The sequence below is a fragment of the Drosophila melanogaster genome, chromosome 3R (assembly GCF_000001215.4).
Source record: "Drosophila melanogaster chromosome 3R".
NCBI classification, from domain to species: Eukaryota; Metazoa; Arthropoda; class Insecta; order Diptera; family Drosophilidae; genus Drosophila; species Drosophila melanogaster.
In genome coordinates this window covers 11,486,556-11,507,515 of record NT_033777.3, presented here as the reverse complement: position 1 = coordinate 11,507,515, position 20,960 = coordinate 11,486,556, and the positions used below count along the sequence as shown (strand labels likewise).

Below are 20,960 nucleotides of genomic sequence, written 5' to 3'. Positions count from 1 at the left end.
ATTATTTACCAATCCGAAATGTTGTTTTTTTAAAGGCGAAAAGTATATGTGCTATTTGTTTAAGATTTTCTGTACGCTTACCTTGTACGTGGCATTGAAAAATAAGTTCATTCTGTAGGCATTCGCCTTGCCAACTCAACCAGAGGTTGTGCCACACCAGGAGTTGGGTATCCGGTAGTCGCAATACTATCCTGCGGCCATCCTTTCGCCCGGCATTGCTGTTGTTGCCCAACGCAGCGTATTAAGCCCGTAAACAAGTCTACTAGCAATGACTCCGGTTAAGGCAGCGCCAAGGGCTACGGATATGGCTCCGAAACCAGCGACTGCGGGCATGCCAGAGGCTGTGGCTCCTACTGGGCTGCAGCCCTGAGCATGATTTGTTACTGACAGCGTCTCAGGCAGCAGGAGCAGCAGAAGCAGCAGAAGCAGCAGCATCGCCCGGAGTCCGAGGCTGGGTTTGATTTATTTCCCGTTGTACAATTTATGAGTGAAGGTGAAGCGGCAGCAACAACAGCACCACAACAACCGGCCCAAGGATCCAGATCCCTCCTTCGGCCGGGCTCAGCTCTTGGAATTCATTGGGCTCAACCCGAGTAGCGTCCTTCCAAAGGGGTCATGTTCCGGTCCGGAATCAAATGGAGGGAATGGGCTGAGCACTGGGACTGTGACTGTCAGGCAGCGCGTGTTTTAGATGCGTAAGATTCCCCAAAGATTTGCGAAATGCCAAGAGGGAAAAGAAAAGCGAACACCACGACATGCTTACGCCCATGTACCCAGCTACTCCACCCTTCTGTTGCCCCCGTTTTTAAACCCTCTCCTTTTCGCCGGATTGTGATGGATGCTCGCCTACTTTGGGGGCTCCAGGCTGTGCGGTTGCGAAGATGTTCCATCTTCGCGCCGGAGCCACCAGCAGTCCTTGCGTGCAGACCCATTAGCGGCTGCGAACGTCTTTTATTTCAATTACCACCACCTTATGCAAAATTCAGCGAACACTTGGCATTAAGGAGATGCGTTATGCGGCGTGTTCCATCCTTGCGAGTCCTTCTCCTTACCCAGCCATTACTCATTGTGTTGTCGGCGCTTTTGAAGCACTTGGAATTGTCACTGAAGTCCCTGCATTCAGGTACTTATTGCCAAGATATCCCATTGTGGCCACAAACTTTGTCCGAGAACTTCAGATGTAATTGCCGGCGTGGAGTGTGAATTATGCACGCCTCAAATGTTTCAATTACCTTGCTCCAGGCACACCTGTCGTCGCACTTCCCTTCACAATTTCCTTCGCCACCCAAAAAAGTGAAAGTGTTCCGTCTTTGATGTCGTTGCCGGTGGAATGGGGCGGAGTGTGTGAAGCAAAGTATGTACTGATGACCCGACCTGACCTTATCGTATTTCAATTACCGCTGGAACCCTCAACGCATCGCCCCGGCAATTAAGCGGCATAATCCGGGTCGCAGGATGTCAGAGGCGGAATTGAATTCGTTCACATTCATATCGCCATCAATCATTGGTGGAGAAAATTAAATTGCAACCGATTTATCATAATTAATCTAGATCTCGTCTATCTATTATTAAGATTAAACATTTATTTACATTCGTTACGGATTCGATTCGATTCGGATTCGATTGCTCGTTTTTAGTATCTCTAGGTATGCGATCGTGTGTGAACAAAATGTATATGTCCCATTTGCCACATAGCCAAGATTGACTATATATAGCCTAGCCAGCACATATGCTCTCTCCACCTATTTACTTAATTACGTATAAAAATACTTAGAGACTGAGCCACAAAACACAAACACAAACGTAAACAAAAACTCAATTTACATATTTACAAGACAACGCGACATCGACGTCGTTAACCTCCGCATCCAGCAATTTCTACCGGGCTCCTCCAATGTGGGCGGTTACTGTGACGTGGAGGCGTGGCCTGTAACGAGATGATGACTACGACTCCTGAGCTGATGGTGGCATTAAAAATCACCGACTTACCCGGCCACCAGGAATAACGGGGCTCCCATGGCTCCAGACATCGAACATAAGTTGCCGCTCGTCTTTGGCTCGGCTTAGCGGGTTGAGAGCGGGGTGCGAATCTGGAGGCTGGAGGTGGGGCCCAGCAGGACGACCAGCAGGACCGCCAGGAGCAACAGGGGCAGAGGGGGCAGGAGCAGCCTCGAGCCCAGCTCGTGCTGCATGGCCGCGTGCTGCTCACTTTTAATGATATGCACAAAGACGCTGTCAGAATCTGTTGGGAAAAGGTGGCAAAAGGGTGGGTTAGAAAATTGTAAAATAAATATTTTAGGTCGTTACTTATTAAAGGGCTGAATTTAAATATTAAAGCTGGCATACTCTGTACGAAAAGCAGTGAAAACAATTATTTGAATGTATAATGTATGGCTGCTTTAGCAAGAGTATTATTAGCTATTGTAATAACATTAGTTATTTTTTAAAAACTGTATCTCCTTGAATAAATAACAATAATAAATGTGCACTGCTATTTTCGAATAAAATTTCATAATTGAGTTTATATGCATTCAATATGTAAACTCAATTATAGAATATTATTTTATGCAATAAGCCACCATTAACTTAATGCCTTGTAGCTATGGATAAAGTGAAATCTGTATATTTTACATTGTAACTGATCACAATGTATACTACACCCATAAATAAGTAAGCAATTGAATTAATTTGATTTTCAGTATTTGATGGTTAATTTACGATGTTTATATGTGCAACTACTTTTCGATAGTCATGTGCATGTGTAAATATTTTATACGAGTCAGTTGGTGGCGTGTTTCAAATGTAATTAAGTATTTAATGAAATCGAACTTTCGTTGTAAAACTGTCAGTTCCATCTTGGACTAATTGGATTTAAATTAAATTTTCGACACACACACCTTAATCGCATATGTATTCACCTAGTGTCCTTAATCTAACAGTTCATGCATTTCTAAAGGACTCACTCGAGTTGTCCGCGGAGCAGGTGTAGTTGCCCGAGTCCGTGTGCTGGACTCGCGATATCACCAGGTTGCTGGTCTTCATCTGCTGCTCGGACTCTACGCGGATGCCACCCCGCGCCGAGTCGCTTACCAGCTCCGTGTCCTTGTGCCACAGCATGTGCGTGTAGGGTCCTGGAGCCTGGGGTGCGATGCACGTCAGATTGATGTCGCTGCCACTCTGGATGAACAGCTCGCGGTTGGCCAGGATCTGAGCCTTGGAGGCTGTCAAAGAGCGGCGTCGTTTTCGATTAATGGGTATGTCAACAAGTTGCCTATTGGGTGGATCCATAGCCCTCAACCCCTCAACTTCTCAATCCCTATTCCCATGCCCCATCCTAGTTTGTCGTGTGATGTACTGGGGTGTTTGATAAACTAATTTGTCAAAGTAATCCCAGCCCTTCGCGCCCTTGCGCTGCTGTCTAAACGGAGATGTAAGCAACGTCTTACAAGACCGCCAATCGATTGAGATTCAATGGGAGTAATAAAACAGGAACTTGGGGCTGAATTTCGATTGAATAATTATGATGGGTCATGAAAGGGTTCGGAACAAACTTAAGCGGATTCAAATGGATTTGGAATGTTTAGTGGTATGTACATACCAACAGAGAATTATTTGAAGCCCTTCGATTCGTTATGAACACAAGGATATTATCAGTAAATATAGTTTTGGATATATTCATTTGCTCAAAAGTGACAAGTGTCTTGTTCATAGCTCTTCTTAGTGAAAGATACTTACTCACGACGACCAGCTTGTAGGCCAGACTGATCTTGGGCTCCGTGGACACCTGGCACTCGTAGACGCCCGCATCTCTCTGCTGCACCGAAACGATCTTGAGCACCCACTCGTCGGAGTTGTCGATGTGCCGCGCCAGAAAGCGCTGATCGTTCGTGTAGGTCATGATGCCGATGGTCAGGATGTGGAGATCCCGTTGTCGTATCCAGGACACCGCCCTGTCGCCCAGGTGGCGAACGCGGCAGTGGAGACGGGCGGTGGTGCCCAAAGCTGCAATAACCTCCCGATCTGTTGTGTTGTCAAACACGGGATCGATGGCATCGTAATTATCTGGTATCAAGTTGGACAATTCCTCGGCGGCGGCCAGATGGCCTGTAAAACAGTAAACAGATTATAATTATTTAAAAGGTTGAATAAGTTGAATAAGTTTTAAGAACCCAAGGATATGAATAACCCTCTAAACGTCAAATTTATCCCCGCGGAAACAGAATCTATGCCAATATATATTGTTAGTACATAAAGGGCCTAGATATTCAAGCTGCCCATTAAATATTCCCTGGGTAGTTCATTCCACCAGTTGTATCTGAACGTCAATCTAAACGTATTCAAGTGCATTTCAGGACCTGAGCCCAGGAGGCAGGCAGGCAGATGAACACAGGAAGCGTCGGATAGATAGACAGTTAGACTGGCAGATAGATAGATGAATAGATAGATATGCAGACGGACAGACAGACGGACGGACAAACGGACAGATGGATGGTCGATTGGTTGGCTCAATCAGCTGGCGGGGATGCCTCAGCTGGCAATCAGCATTCATTTGATTAACGAGTATTTGTGCTTAATTTATGCCGGAGCTTAAGCCTACACCCCTTTGGAGCCATTCCCGCGTTTATGATCCATCGCTGGGCGGCCAAGTGATTTATGTGGGTGGTGGTGCTATTGGCGCTATTGTTGCTGCAGCTCCACCGCCCAAATGGCGATGTATTAGCCAACTAATGCGCTAATAATCCATGAGTGCCTAAACAAATACAAACACAAATACAGCTGTGCGTGGGATGTGAAGGAGAAGGGACTGGGTACTACTCGATTGGTTATGTGGATATGTGGATGTGGAGTGGATAAACACATATTGATTTATAGGCCAGGATCCATATTGTGTGCGAGTGTGGTTGAGCAAATTTAGCTATCAAATATCAGGCAATAAAATGACGTTTAACACTTAATTGAAACTGTTGATCCGCAGCCGATGACTATGACGATGCTTTAGCTTTCGCTATGGCTGTTGCTTTTGCTTTTGCTTTTGGCCAGGCCAAGGCACTTGAACTGAAATTGCTTTTTATGCTGGCCACAAAATAAAAAAAAAAAACTCCCTCGCACACACGTTCCCGCACAACGGCAGGAAATATGTAACAACATAAAATTTTTTAATAAAAGTTGCGTATTTACATACAAAGTGCGGGGTGGTAAGTTGGAAAATTGCCGGGTCGAACCGCAACCGCAGCTTCAGTGGCCATGGCTAACGCTTCTGCAGGACCTCAACATCCACATCCACAACCTCCGGCTCTTCCTTCATCACCATATCCCCATCATCCCTAGCTGCAGTTCCCCAAGCGGGCCCTAAACTGAGTTCAGGTGCCATAAATTACAAATGAGCAATTGCAGCTGCTCCTGGGTCCCGCATCAAATTCACTCGCAGCAGAGAGATGCGAAATAGATGGGATCATAAACAATTCCTGACAGCTGCGAGTGCAGATTACCTAATTCGGATCCCCTTTTAGAGATCAGTTATCCATTAGGCAGCTTGCTCCCTTCCGTTGCAAAAAGCGAAGCGGAATTTAACTTTGTGTTGAACCACATTAAACCACATTAAAAGTTTGCAGGATTTAAATGAATAAACCATGTATGCAACTTAAAAAAAAAAAAACATCTGTGTGAAAAAATAACTAACCGGAAAAGTTACTTTCCATAAGTGTAATTTAATAGGCAAATATGTGTTGAGGGATTTGAGAAATATGAAAAAATGGAAATACAAATTCACAAAGTACTAATTGTATGAAATTTAATAAAACATGCTTTTTACGTTTAAGCTTATGTTGCACAAAAAATTATAAATCAAATATAAATCAAATATGGCGAAAAAAAGAGTTAATTTCTTTTATTCAAGTCATAATCGTTGTGCTCGTTTAACTCCTTTAATCTGAACTCCTTTAACTTTAACTCCTTTAATCTATCTAAAAGTAATTTTAATTAAGGTATTAGCAATTTAGTTTTTTAATTTCATTAACCGCTTAAGCAGTTGAGTATTTAAAGTGTGTCCTCTGCCCCAACTGCGAGATCAGTGACCCCTTGTAATCCCCGCCATATCCCTCAATCTAATTAGATTGCTTCGCGCTTCCCGATTCCCCACTTCCGATTCCGATTCCCAATACCATTCGCTCTGCGATTCTCATTTATTATGCCATTTCTGATACGACTGCCCAGTCCCCGGTTGGCTTAACCCTTTGAGTGTTGTCTGATTAGATTTAAATCCGTACTCACCGAAGTATTGGCTGCTGCGCCGGCTCTGCTTGTCGACTGGAGCGGTTAATCCCATGATCACGAGCAGCGCCATAAAGTATTCCACCAACATTTCATGCGCAATTTGTGGGGCTCTCGAATTACTTATAACTGCAGCCAGGACGAAGGACCACCAGCGAAGAGCAGGAGCAAAGTGGGTAGGGCGACAACAGAAAAGTAATTAAAATAAATGATGGCAATCGCGGAGAACTCGACTCTACTCAATTCAACTCGAACCGAACCGAAGCGACTCAAATCGACTCGAAAGGCAACACACAAAAGATGAAGCTAAAGATGAAGGATACTCGCCACCAGCCCCGCCCACTTTTTAGCCCACAATTGTGCAGAAACAATAACTGAAAGGGATTAGGCTCTGGGCTCCGTCTTATCGGTGCTCCGGAAACCGCAGCACATTCATTTAAACTGATGACAAGACCGCAGTGCGGTCGAGTTTTCAATCACCATGACGCCCACAGGACAAGAACGAGATGAAGATGTCCTTGCGAGTGTTTGGCAGGGGGATGGGGGGTGCCTTCCGTTGGGTCGTTAGAAGGATCCTGGAAGTGGAGGGGGGCTGGTGGTTGGATTCGAGCTTTTGGTAATTTCTTCATTACACACTAAGCTGTCCATTCAATTGCTTCTGGCCAACGGATGAGGAAAAGCAGGAGCATTTACCTCGCCCGCAGGCAGCAATTTCGCTCTGGTCACGTTCTGATAATACACTTAATTATATTCGACAGGGACGTGGAGCTAAAAAGAAGGAGGAGGAACTGAGGGACTAGCGCAAATGAGGAGCTACCTTTTCCTATGAGCGGACTAGATTCGGTGGCCGTGGTCGAAGTAAATGTAGCGCGAACTGCGTGCCGCCATCTCATGCGCAACGTAACGCATTCGAGCGCGTTGCGTTTGTGTCCTTTTCCGCGGAGCGAGCAGGTCCTTGGCTTACGTAACAGCCCTTACGCTACGTAAGGAGCACTCATCCACACACTCCGACACACTCCAGCACCATCACCAGCACCACCAATTCGCAAAATCAGTCACTCCAATGACGCGATTCCAATTCCAATTCCGATTCCGATTGAGACGCCAGATACGAGATACGAGATACGAAAGCCAGCCGAGCAGGCCGAACACGAGTCACGGCTAGCGATTTCCCAGAGTCACGGGTAGCAGTTCACGGGTCACGGGACACAGTTCCCCGAGTTTCCGGTTTGTCAGCGCTCGTTGCGTGTGTGTGGCTTGAGGCGCGGTAAACAACTGAACGGAGCTGCTCCAGCGAATCCTCCAACAATATGCAAATCTCCAGGAGAAGCAGTGTCCTTGCGCCGGCGCAACAGCAACATGTTGCGGCAACATTTATTGAAGCCAAATTGAATGGTAAGCCATCGTATCATATTAGGAGGCGTGGGTGGGTTGTCGGAGGGTTAAGACCTGCTCCTGCATGTCCTTAAAGTTCATTGGAGGTGCGTGGCTGAATGTGCTTATGAAATATTTAGTAGGGTACGTTTGATTTGTGTCACGCAAACGGCAGACAGCAGCAGATCGGCCGGCGACAAGAAAGGAGCAACAATGGAGCAGCGAGCACCAGCACCAGCAATAATGATACACAAAAACACAAAACAACATCAATAATAGAAGGCGGAAAACTCATGCATGACAAGGCGCCTTTTTAAGCCAGCTTTTTGCAATTGAAAGTGGCAGTGGCAGCAACAGACAACCACACACACACTCGCACAGCACTCGAGTGCCACGCATTGTGCGCCCATTGTGTCAAAGCGGAAACGGATATGAAGCGGCCATGGTGCTGTTGCTGCTGCTACTGCTGCTCCCTACTCATGCCGCGCCCCATGTTGCTCATGTTGCTGTGCTGCCGTTGGGCGACTTATCAAAATCGATGAGGCAACATATGGTCGATTTTAATTTTCTAACATATCTCTCTGCACGCACACAGACAGGCGACACACACGAGCCATTGACACGAGACAAGCCACTGGAATACACACACACACACATGCAGACTGGCATCCTCACCTCGGAAAGTCCTTCTGCCTTTTCCACACCCTCGTCGACTGCAGTACCCCCCTGAAATCCGTTTAGCATATTTTCTTTGGAAATTGAATTTCCAAGTTATTATAAATATTTCTCCAATAAATGCAATTTGAGTGGAATTCTTTCTTCGTCGCGTCGTGTGCTTCGACTTCCTCACCTACTCCTGTTTTAGCATATCCTGGCGAATCAAATAGACAACAGGACGAGCGGGCGCCTCAGTTGGGATAGACCACCCACGTCGCTCATATTATTTTACACTAACAAGCCAAACATTCCTTAAATTTAACAAGCGGCGACATTTTGCCAGCCCCTCATCCATCTCTTTTAGCCCTAAGTGAATTCTGTTTTCATCGCTGGCTGTCGGTGAATAGGGGTGCAGAATTATGAAAAATGTTTACTATATATAGGGGGGAAAGTCACCAGAAATTGTTGCAAGAATGTAAGGCGCTTAAAGTGCGGTTGTGGGCCACGATAACTTTTGATACGCTGCCAGTTGCCCAGAAAAGTATGCTTTAATATGTTAAGTTCAATATTTCAAAGCAGTCCGATGAAAGGATCACTTTCGCTGAAACTTCTCGAGTGGAACGACAAGTGCCATTCCGTGTAGTCTTCTTTTGATAAACAGTGATAACTCAGCTGCTTTGACATTCTCTTTTTTTTTTTTTTTGAGACTATAAAGTTTCGAATGGGTTTTTAAACATTGCTAAAAGAAGTTGGTGTTGAACAAACTTTACAACCAGTTCTAAGAGGACAGGAACTTTAAATGAAATGCAACAGAACGCTACTTTCGTGCTTGAATTGCACTCTAGGGGCGTGCGCTATAGGGAATCCCTACTGTATTTGTTATGACTGTGGGGTTTCGTCGCTTTGCGTCTTCGATTTGGACATTGATTGCATACAGAATTGATGGAAACGCTGCCATTCGCTGCTCCTACCTGGCTGCTCCTTCTGCATCCCCTCCCCTGCCTTATCCCAACCACTTTGGAAGCCCTTCCGCTGGGAAGTGCTGTGCTGGGGAAACGGTGATGGGGATGTGGATGTGTGGTGCGGGATGGTGGATGGGGGGCGACTGTCGTGTGTAAAATTGATAACTTTGTTTGTGTAAACAGCGACGCGACATATCGCCCTCCATGGGAGTTTCCTCTCCATTCCGCATCCTGTGCCCCTCCACCTTTACCATTCCCACTCCCTTCCCTCCACCATGCCAGACCGACAAATTTTCCAACATGATGTATGTTTTCGGGGCGTGTGCGTGTTTATATCGCGAATACGTACCGCTGACTACACACACTGGCACTGCGACTCGAATTATCGGTGTCAATTTTTATGCTGCTACGTGTGCGAAATTTAACAGAGCGCCAACTGATGAGTGAACCTGTAGACACATCGCATTCCCTGGTCCACGTTGCCGAAACCAAAAACAAAGCATTAAACGATGTCGCCCAATTTGGCATTACATGGCGATTGCCAAGGACTCGATAACGAAATGGAAGCCAAGCCAAACGAAGAGCTACAGATACAGATACAAATACACAGATAGAAATTCAGCTTCGAGCTAAGGAGTAGCAAGAGGATAAAGAATGTCTGGGCGAAAGCAAGGTGAAAGCCGGCTAAATATGCCAAAAGTAGTTGCAGGAAAGAGGAAAGCCAGGACAATAAGAATCGGAATCACCAGTAGAATCAACAATGGCCATGGTCATACTCATCGGAGGAGTAACAAGCGTTACGGGAGTAACAATACAATGGCAACAGCAATAGCAATAGCAACAGCAACATAACAGCAGCAGGCGGGACAGACGATGCTTAAGTTTTGCTCAACTGTTCATCAGAATTACAAATTGTATTCGATTTCCGGCATTTGTGACGCTTGAGTTAACAGGCGAAGTAAGCAGCCAAATGGGATGGGATATGATGGGATGCGGATGGGGCTGGAGATGGAGATGGAGATGAGGAGCAGATGCTATGGGAAAAAAAAGGGGTGGCGAATGTGCGGTGATAACCCAGCACGGTAGCGATTTAAATGCCATATAAAGTTTTATGCATATTGCGTACTTGTTGTTGCTGTGCCCCAGATAGTTTATTCGTCGGGACAGAAGACAAAAGACTAAACCTAGGACAAGCCCCAAAACGCTCCATTTGAGGCCGTTGGGTTGTCAAAACGTTTGATTCGATTAGACCGATTGATTGTATTAGCATAAAAATCGCATTGATTCGGCTTAGCCAAGCACTCAACGCATCGCAGGGATTCTGCCAGTTTGGCGGAGGACATAACGAGGTGACTTTACCCATAGCCAGGTTCTCATTTTCAATTTTCCATTTTCCATTTAGCATTTGCCCATTTTCATGGAAAACAAATCGAAATCCTCTAAAGTTTGCTCAATTCTTGCGAATTTATTTGAGGCGTCTCTCTTGTTGTTCTTCGCTCGAAAGTTGCGCGCTTCGAAACTTTTCTATCTAGATCTCTTTCAGTCGGTGACTTTCGTTTGATTTATAGGATTTGGCGCGCTTTGGTGAAAAGTAATATTTAAATATTATTTGGCGCGATGGGGAGCGATGCTCCCATAACTCATGATAGCAGCTCCCGACTCTTCGATGGTTAGGCCATATATAAAAATGGCTGTTTTAACCATATCCGTATCGTCTTTTCTGAAACTGAGGTCATCCAGCCAGGCGCCGGAACTCATTTCCCCGGCAAGATCCGATGCCAATTTCAATTCCGATTCACTGCAGAAAGTTTAAGCCATCACATAAACCCATGATTGACCAGCCATCGTGTGGCGATTTGCCTTCAGCCATCGGGGGTTTAATTATAGCCACCATAATGCGCACAAATAGCAGGTTACATTCAATTTGACATGTAATTTTATCGCCTGAAAGAAAAACTTTGCGAGTGTGTGTGAGTAAGTGGTGGTGTGGGTGTGAGTGTGTGTGTGCGGACGCGTCGGTTACAATTCAAATACATATATTTTATTATTTTATTATCTACTGTTTTATAACTTTTTGCCAGCAGCTCCTAAGCTGGCACTCAAACTTTCTGCACGTTTTCCGTATAAAAAGCACTGTGGGCCAACCGGAGCTTCCGTCAGCAGATTTGTGTCGACTGTTCCGCACCCGCCCCTTTGATACCATTCTATACCATTCTTACTACATAGCTCAGCATTGGGTAAATCTATATAGATATTTACCCCCCCCCCCCCCCTACCGTCACGAAGACGCGGCACAAATGGCGCAATTGTGTGAAAGTTGAAAAACGTTTTTTGGCGAAATGTGCGGCACTAAACAATGCCATAAAGCGTCAAACTTGTCGATACTTTTTCGTTCTGGCTGCCATCATCCAATCTCATCGTACAAGCACATTGCTCTTGCTCTTTCGTATCTCGGCGAACGTATCTCTTTCATTCGGTGGCTGTCAGCCCCAGTTGCTGTTTTTCTTGTTATTCAGCTACTACTTTGATTATAACAATGGCAACTCGAAGAATTGCGGATCTGGCGACACGAGCGGGGGGGATATGGGAAGCTAGACAATCGCTTACAATCTTGGCAGACAAAAGTTTTCAATTTGTAACTATTTGTTGTTCTGGGTTATGTAAATTGGCTCATGTCGCTCCTGGTTGGCAACTTGGGTAGCAGCAGCAGTAGCATTGCATTCATACCGATTCTAATTTGGTGTCCAGAAAAGCAAGATTCGAATCGAGTCTAACCCCTTCTTTCCGGCAACTATCTCCTTTACACTTCATTTGCAATGGCAGTTGGTTGCAATGTTTGGATAGCTAAGATGGCAGCCAAAAATTGTTATAAATGGCCATTAATGTGCATTTGAAATGCGGGAGAGGCTGCGAACGCGGGTGCGGATGCGGATGCGGATGCGGATGCAACTCGAACGAAAAGAGCTGACTAATTTCGAACGCTTGAAATTATGAAAAGTGTTTGGGCCATCAAAATGCGAATGCAACTTTGGCCATTAATCATTTATGGCCTTTCGTTTTTCAGCCTTCGGCAACTTTGCAACTTTCTGCCATCCGTTCGACACCACCACCCCAACCCCCCTTTCCAAAGAGCCACTGGATAATAGTAGCACTGGCTAACGGGAAAATCCTTTTTTGCGACTCATCATATTTGTATATTATTCATATTTCATATATGTACGTATCTACAACCATTTATATGCATTCCAATTGCGTGACAAATGAAAGAAGGCATGTCACAATCAAAAAGAAAATGATTTCAATAACTTTTTATACCAGTTATCATTTCTCTGGTGTGTGTTGATATGTGAAAAAGTATAAAATCTGTTGCATTAAAAGGTTATTTTGTGCGGTGCAAATGCAATTTGTATCCTGACACGTTTATAAACATTTTCTATTCTATAAATAAATGAATTTTCATGCGTATTGTGTGTTTCATAAACTGCATAATTGAATGAAATTCAAAAACAATATTTTTATTATTTAATAATTAATATTTAGCTGTTAAGTCTATACATTTTCGATATTAGCACACACTTTTCCCTTGTTGCCTAGTGTAATCGGTGAGCTGACACTGCAGCACTCGATGGCCTTAGTAGTTGCAACTGCAACTACGGCAAATGCATCTACGATTGTTTGCCCTCGGCGGCCTTTCAATGGGCAATTTAACCCTGTGCCGACAAACACAGATATCCAATTGTTGATACTAACCTCCATAGCCCCTATGACATTTTCTACTTCCATTTTCCGCCGTTGCGGAGCAACTATCCTGATCGGCTTCTCTCAATACTTTTCTGCTTAATAAATATGCTCAGGCGATAGCAGTGAAAGGGAATGGCTGTACAAAAGCAGCAGGAAATGGCAAAAGGGCGGAGAAATGCGGCAGAAGAAAGCACAAACATGTAATAAAATGCCTCAATAATTTAATTTAATTTTTTATAGCCGCTCAGACTGCGAGACAGCAGTGCTGAGGCTGCGGATCCGCTTGCGGATGCAGTTGCGGATACAGATGCGGATGCGGATGAAGACGTCGTTGAGCACGCACTGAAAGGGAATGCAGAATGTGCCGTAATCCGGCCGGAGAGGGATTAACATTAACCCTGACCCCGGAGCTGTAGCTGCAGCAGATGGAGTGCAGCCTGAGATGGATGTGGAGTTGAGACTGCGGATTCAATGATTCACTTTGAGGAGCTACAAAGGCCGTTGAGCACAAAGCTTATGCCAGATCTGAGAGTAACAGATATTAAATGAAAAGCTTCTTCGCATGCGTAAGCTGCTGAAATTGTCCAAACAAATAGGTTTTTGTTATTATACTCTCAAATTTAACACAATCAATCAGCGAGCATATAGGGTATTGAAAAGCTAAAAAGAAGCTCGCAGTTTTTCCTAATAAAAGTGAAAAACAGGAAAATGTGAGCCATGTAAGATTGCGAGTAGTTCATTCAATATGAGCGTAACCTTTAAGTTAAAAACAAAGTTATTATATGAATACAGATGTTTAAAATAATTGCCTATAGAAGTTTAGGGGCTATTTTGAGGTTCGACCATTTCAATGGCCATAATTATCACTTAAGTTTAGAGCATTCGAATGGCCGTGATTGGCAGCCAGAGAGATCTGCACATTCAGTTTTAAGTACCACTCCGTTGCACAGTCTCGAATGCTAACAGCGCACCAATCTAATGACGCTCGACTTTCAGCAACTGGGCGATTGTAGGAGCGCTGGAAAACTTTGGCAACAACAACAAGCCGGACAGGGGAAAACCAGGAGCGGCGACAGCAATAGCAACAAAGTAAACATATGTCAATTTTCCACTCGAATTGCGATGCAAAGCTGAAGTGAAAAACGTAGCTGGAAAAACTGGGCAAAAATAAAAATAGAAAGCACACACAAAGCGAGCGAGCAGAAAAGCAACCCAAGAATGTAAACGTTGACAACTTTCGCATTTCTACGTTATATGATGGCTATGGTTTAGGTATTGGTCACATCGCTCTATATATACTAATATATATATATATATATATATATTATATATATATGTATAGGGACATGTATGAATAAGCGGCAGTACTTTCACTTTGGCTGCCAACAAACAAAATAAAAAAGTCAATTTTATTGCTAGGAATTTCGGTTGATTTTGCCAGCACAAAATTTTTACTTTTCCCATCACACTTTGTCGTGTTTTTCCGCTTTATTTGTGTTTTATTCGATTTCTTTTTGATTTTTTCTATAATTCTGCACCGGCAATTGAAGCAACCGAGCAGCGGCAAAAAACACTTTTAAGAAGTTTGTCCGTGAGCCGAACACGAACGTTACGTTGTTGATAAATATTGGTTGTGCCACATCCTCGATTCCATCCACCCACCGCCACATTTCATATTTGACCTGACCCCATCCGCTGGACACACCATCCCATGAACTCAACTCGACTCAAAGGACAAGCATCACAGAGGAACGATGGGTTCCTGCTGGGGTTTTGAGTTGTGGAAAATGGGGTTTTCAAGGATGGGGTGGCAGGAGGTCATATGCAGACGTCAGACGAAGGATGTCAAAATGCCAAATTGCTGGGAAACATGTAATTTTCATGGTTAGTTACATTTTTATTGTGACATTAAGTGGTCGGCATCACAGACCCCATGTTCTTGTTGTTTTCAGCCATTTTGTGGGGTCTATGAATTGATTGAAATACCATTTCAGGGACCAGATGAAAGGTCATTTGGGTAATATCTCACAGCGTTTCAGCGGAGGTCTGGAGTAGATGGCATGCCATGAAATGGATTTCTCTGCCAGATACCCGGCATGGAGCGCAGTTAAAATGGATTGGAGTGCGGCTAGACGGGAATGGATGTGCGAATGCGTTAACAGAGCTCCGCAGATTGGCTCGCAAACTTCTACGCCTGACTGCACCACTTAACGCGCGTGTACCGCCGCGACCCCTCTTTCCGGTTTTTCCCCGACCTTTCCCAGGCATTTCCCGGACTTTCCCCGTCTTTTCCGACTGCAGGCAGGCGGTGCAATTCGTCAGGGCCGCAACTCAACCTCGAAATGCGGAAACGGAGCCGCAGTTCGAGTTTGTTTTGCCATTTGGCGTAGTCATGGCTCCGCCCCGACATCCGCACCCGTATCCGCATCCACATCCGCATCCGGCACGGTCACGTCATGTGTTGTTTGTCTGTCTCCGCCTTCGTCTCCGTCTCTGGATTAGATCAACATTTGTGCTAAGCCCGGCGGAGTAGCGAACGGAGCTGGAGGGGATCGACGAGGAGCAGAAGCAGGAGTAGGAGCCGAAACCGTGACCTCAAAGCGCCGGCAACACGCGGCTGCTAACGTCAAACAATAAATCGCAACTCGCTCGTGCTTGCCAGCATAATAAGTGCCTACTTTTACGTAATCCAAAATGCTTGGCTTCTACCCGCACCTCAGTGGCAAAGGATGATTCAATTTCAATGGGGGTTTTCATTGGAAAAACAAAGTAATTATTGTGATACGAATAAAGGATCTCTGGATTTCTGAGTTCATTTCATGGCAAAAGTTCGGAACTCGATGTATTTTTAGATGGGCTTGCTGCAAAGCAATCCAATATTAAATGTACAAATATACAAAATATACAAAGAACTTGTTTCGAAAAGAAGAATATTCTGTATTTCCATTGAAATTATTGTGCACATAGCTTTATAGAAATGCTGGAAAAAACAATTAAGTATCTCAAAATGTGATAACAAGGCCTCAAATGAAAAGTAATTCCCCCAGTAATCGGCGAAATGAAAGCGTTAAGTATTGTTTCTGTGGGTGGCCTTATCCCCGGGAATCCCCACTGCGCCAGCCTCTGGCCCAACCCTCTCCCCCTCTCCCTTACCCCTGCCATCTTTCGCTATTAACCCGCTCCTCACCGCTCCGTTCGCACTGATGAAGGCCACAGGCGCAGACACTACAAAACAGACAGCATCAGGTTGGGATTACCTCTTCAGTGGTGCCAAAGGGGGTGGTGGCTGGTCTGTTGGATGGATGGGGGGTTTGCGTTTGTGGGCTGGCTCTTTTGCATTTTATTGTCGTTGCTCTCTCATTGCCGTTGCTCCACGGCCGTTGCGCCATTGTTGTTTATGTGCGGGTATCAAAACGCTATTAGGCCATGACTACGACGGCACGCATACCTCGATATCAACTTGTGCTTAGGCATACTTATCTGCACCGCAAAGCCTGGTAAGTCCCTTGAATACACCCGACTTGGGGAGTACCCAGTAGACCACATCGAATTATCGTGCCACATATCCTATTCACTAAAGTAGATTCAGTGAGAGCTAGCTTAGCTCTTAGTCAATTAACTTATTTTCGTAATTATTTGGTTCATAACGTGTTTGCAAATGTTTGATTTAAATCAACATGAGAAACTGGTCGGATAGCAACTCACCTTCAGGTGGAATGCCTTTCAAATTTCAGGACTCAGTAGCATGCTCCACTGCCCCCGAATCCATCCATCCCATTGTCCAACTGGAGACGACTCATTAAGAGAATACAAACCTGGGATCCTTGCATATTTGCTCAAGTGCAAGAACTAATCCCTTGATACCCTGCGGCTGCAGAGGATTCAAAGCGTTTTGCCCACTTCCACCGCCCACCATGATCCACGCCCCCTTGTTCTTATCCAAATATATATACACAGAGAGAACAAATTGCTTGCCCTATATAATTATTTATAAATATATTATCTTTAGAATGTATTTATAAAACATTCATCTTCTTAAGTGAAACTATAACAAATGATATTATCAGTAGAAAGGTTTTGTTTGAAGCACATGCCTTCTTTTTTTCCAGTGCATCTGGCTGTGTGTCTTTATCTAGCTGTGTTGTAGTTGGAAATAAACGGCAAGTTTTGTCTCTGGCGCTTGTTAACGCCCCCGTTTCGGTGGCTTTGAAAAGCTTTTGGCATCGTCGGCATTGCCGTAGCTGCTGCCGTTGGTATTGGCCAGAAATTAAAGACTTTTGTCGCCGCCGTCGACAGGAAGGGGGGTTGAATCGGCAGGGGGGTGGTAGCCCGGCCGGGTCTCACGTACCCCGGCAACAAATGGGCTCTGCAAATAAGTAAACAATGCGGAGGCGTTGGCCCTGCGCTGGAAAGGATTCCTCGGCGGCGTTGGTTTTTCGGGGATGGGGTTCAAGACGAGGTCTAAGCCTGGACAGCCTGCAAATTATTTTAAACAAACTTCATTCTTCCGTTTATACAACTCGTTGCCCAGGAGGTGTGGAATGGCGGGGAGGAAGCTTCAGTGCTGCCTTGTTTTTCAATCATTATTCAGGCAAGGCTTTGCCAGGCTTTCCTTGGAAAACATTGTATACGACTTGGTGTGTGTGTGTGTGTATGTGTGGGTATTTTACTGTGTGTGTGTGTGTGTGTGTGAATGAGGCAGGGTATCGTGTTTTGCACGCTTTTAATTAAAATTGGGGCTACGATTTTTCACTTCTGGCCGGCTTAGAGCCGTGATTTATGAAACTTGCTTGCATGTTATAGTTTTAAACAAAAGTAAATGCTAAGTAAATGCCACAAAAAGCCGAGCAGGCCCTATGTCCTGCATCCAGCAATCTTTAGCACCCCGCTGTCTGCACTTTTAATTGAAATCTAGTTCAAAGGTCAGCTGAATGGGGCAGTGGGTTGTGCATGGTGGGAAGCCGGAAGAGTTTAGCACCAGGCAAATGCCGGGCAAATACCAGGCCATAAATGCCTGAAATATGTGAAATATGAAGACACCGAGCAAATACGCACATCGGGCCACATCCTGTCTGTCTTATCAGGACTACTCCTGGCTCCCATCTGGCCAGCTCTCCATCATGCGATTAACAAAGTGCCGGGACACTAAGTGCACACCACCGAACTAAGCACAATTAATAGCCCAAGCAGTCATAACAATGCACGGAGCATGTGGCTCGACCCACACCTCTTTGATTGCCATTGCCGTGGCCATCATCATATCGGGCGGAAATTTATTTATATGCGAGGACATATATATAAGTATAATGAGATTATGTCGTGAAGGAGATTTCGTTTCATTAGCAGGAGGCAGTTAATGACAGTTGCTACGCCCACACACGTGTACACATGCGTGTAAGTTCCTGGGCCACACGGCGTATGAGTGATGCTGCCAAAAGGCAACTGCTGCTCGGTTCGGCCGGGTAAACATCTTTCCTGCCTGTCATGTTCGGTTATTTTGACTTAATTTTGATTACCCGATGCTCGGTTCTTCCAGTCACCTTGCGCCTGTCATTTTTTTCTTTTCATGGAATTGGTTCATCCTTGCTCGATTTTCCAACACAATTCGGTCTGCCGTCTGCTCCCCGGCATTTTCCATTTAACAATAACAGTTAGCCAATTACACAGCCAACAGCTACTGGCTTTCAAAGTCACAACCAAACCGGCCCCCGTTCGATACTGTCCCCCGCAGTTCAATTAGAGCTCGTTTGGGCTTCGAAGCCATAAAAGCGAGTACTGGCAAACTTGGATCTCCCGGCTTTGGATTGCATTTAGGCACATGAGCATAAAAATTAAACGCTGCCGTTGCAGCTAATGAAGTCCTGCCACTCCACTCGACTGCCGCTCCAAATCGATCCGATCCGATCCTATCCTATTCTATCCAGCTGGCCATCAACGTTGACAACACTCCGGGCATTCGGAACGTGACAGGGTTTGGGCAATTGGCAATCCACTGACATTTCAAGTGTGAATGTGTCGGCGGCGATTATCCCACCATTATGTTGTATGGCTATCGCTCCTGCTTAATGCTACAGACAAAAAAAGGAATGATTGCAATAAAGATTTGGGGCCAACAAAGCGTTTACAGCTCGTATATGCTAAAGAAGTAAGGACAAGAAAGTTTTGATATCCACTGGTCTGGTAGACACTAGAAAATCATAAAAGAAAATTAAAGAAAATATTCAATTCTGTGTAACTAATTTATTTGTTTTATTCAAGGGCATTTTTACTACTGATTGTGTTTCAGCTGTTTACTATATTTTACTATCCTTAACTGGTAGGTTTCCTAGAAATATCAATCCGATTTTATCTCCAATTAGCCATTCGTAAATATTTTGGTAATAGCCAAGCTCTGCTGCAAAACGTTGCATTTCGAAATAAGCATATTTATTTCGTACTAAAAACTTTATTGGTTTTTTTCTCCTGTGTAGTGCTGGCCACATGCTGCGCCAGTTTGTCTGGCCGTGAGTGTGTTTGTGCGGCATCTTGCGTGGACGGGCATCTATTTTACATTTCCACATCATTTGTTCTGGCCATGAATTGAATGTATTATAAAGCCCCAAACCCTCACATCGCCGCCTTGGCCCATCCATTTACTCTGGCATGGCCGCATGTGTAAGCGATGTAGCGCATAATGATAACGTGTCCCATTCCCAGTCGCAGTAGCAATCCCCATGCCCAATCCCCAACCTGGACCAGAAACCCTAAAAACCGTGCTAAGACCGAAACTGAGTCCCTGTTAACCGACTTTTTATTGGCATATGATTATGGCGGGCCATTCTTTATGCCTTCTTTATTCCATGCGGTGTGCAGGCCAGCTAGACTAGATGCACATAAAAGATACCCACTCGGTGGTTCTGGGTGGCATTAAATAAATTGAAATATTTACAAGCGAGCGTAAATGTTTTCACAATGTTATATAATATGTCATTTGAATACTCGACGCGAACAATGGAGAGTGCCAGCTATATAGCCCTATAAGTATACATAAAGGCCTCGGCTACGGCCATCCATCTGCACGTGAAAGCATCAATTTGCCCAACAATAACTCCGGCCCAGTGCCCCCGAGTGCGCCGCATCATAGCCGGCCTTTTACCGGGATAACGATTTCTCCTTGGTATCGCCGCACTTAATCAAAGCCAGCAATGGAACTTGACCCGCTCTGGTAGCTGGAAGCTTGGTGCAGGGATCTGGGTTCACTTTGCAGGTGGTTGTCCGATTGCGTGAGGAATGGCCTCGTGGTTTGGGCGCCTCATATCCGTTTCGGAGCTGTCTCAATATCTGGCCTAGTTAATGTCAGCGTCTTGTCGGTTTCACTAGTTCCAACTCCACCTCCGGAGGCAATTTATGGCCTCTCACCGGGCTTAAGTTGACAGTTTACCTGGGCAGTTGGGCAGGTTGAGATGGTGAAGATGGTGGTGATGGTGGGTGCGTGTGTATCCCTTCACTATTTGCGGTGACTGGCGGCTCATGCAAAATTCCAGGGCACACAACTCAGGGTCCTTTGTCATGGATGAGTCCATAGAAGCTTCCACCGCCTCCGACTCCGACTCCACATCCTCCCCCGCATCCTGCATCTTCTCGTTTTGCGAGCATGTGTGTGTGCCTTGGTACTTAGGGCAACTTTCGGCGGCCTACAGCAAGAGCCAACTTTGAACTTCGACGTTGTTTTCGCCGCTGCTGCTGTTTACATTGTTTCAAAAGCTAAATGTCATTATAGCCAGAACCCTTGCCCCCGCCCCCACTCCCACGTCCTTTGATGCGAAGCGAGGAACTGTTTGCGTTTGTGCATGTCGCTGTGTTTTCGCAGCACACATCTATGCTATCTTCTGCTATCTGCTGGCATCTCAGTACGTTCGACTGTGTGTAACAGTGCGTATGCGTGATGCGCATAAAATGCCAAGCGAAAATAAAAGC

At 45.2% G+C, this 20,960-nt stretch overlaps 1 protein-coding gene and 1 long non-coding RNA gene across 3 annotated transcripts; both read right to left on the bottom strand.

The window, feature by feature from the left end:
• Nucleotides 1–1,564: 1,564 nt before the first annotated feature.
• dpr5 (defective proboscis extension response 5) lies at nucleotides 1,565–7,532 on the bottom strand. 2 transcript variants are annotated; one of them, NM_141823.3, is made up of 6 exons: nucleotides 7,088–7,532; nucleotides 6,271–6,399; nucleotides 3,736–4,104; nucleotides 2,964–3,221; nucleotides 1,990–2,242; nucleotides 1,565–1,927 (listed from the first exon to the last, which is right to left on the bottom strand). In NM_141823.3, exons 1-5 carry the CDS (start codon nucleotides 7,161–7,163, stop codon nucleotides 2,064–2,066), a joined length of 1,011 nt encoding a protein of 336 aa, NP_650080.3. In that variant the 5' UTR covers nucleotides 7,164–7,532; the 3' UTR covers nucleotides 1,565–1,927; nucleotides 1,990–2,063. The 2 variants fall into 2 exon arrangements, with proteins under 2 accessions (NP_650080.3, NP_731580.1); NM_169395.2 differs by lacking the exon at nucleotides 7,088–7,532 and having other exon boundaries at nucleotides 6,271–6,446.
• Nucleotides 7,533–20,288: 12,756 nt separating this feature from the next.
• lncRNA:CR45581 (long non-coding RNA:CR45581) lies at nucleotides 20,289–20,728 on the bottom strand. Its single transcript, NR_125143.1, has one exon. It is a non-coding gene; the product is annotated as a long non-coding RNA:CR45581 (long non-coding RNA).
• Between the last annotated feature and the right edge of the window lie 232 nt (nucleotides 20,729–20,960).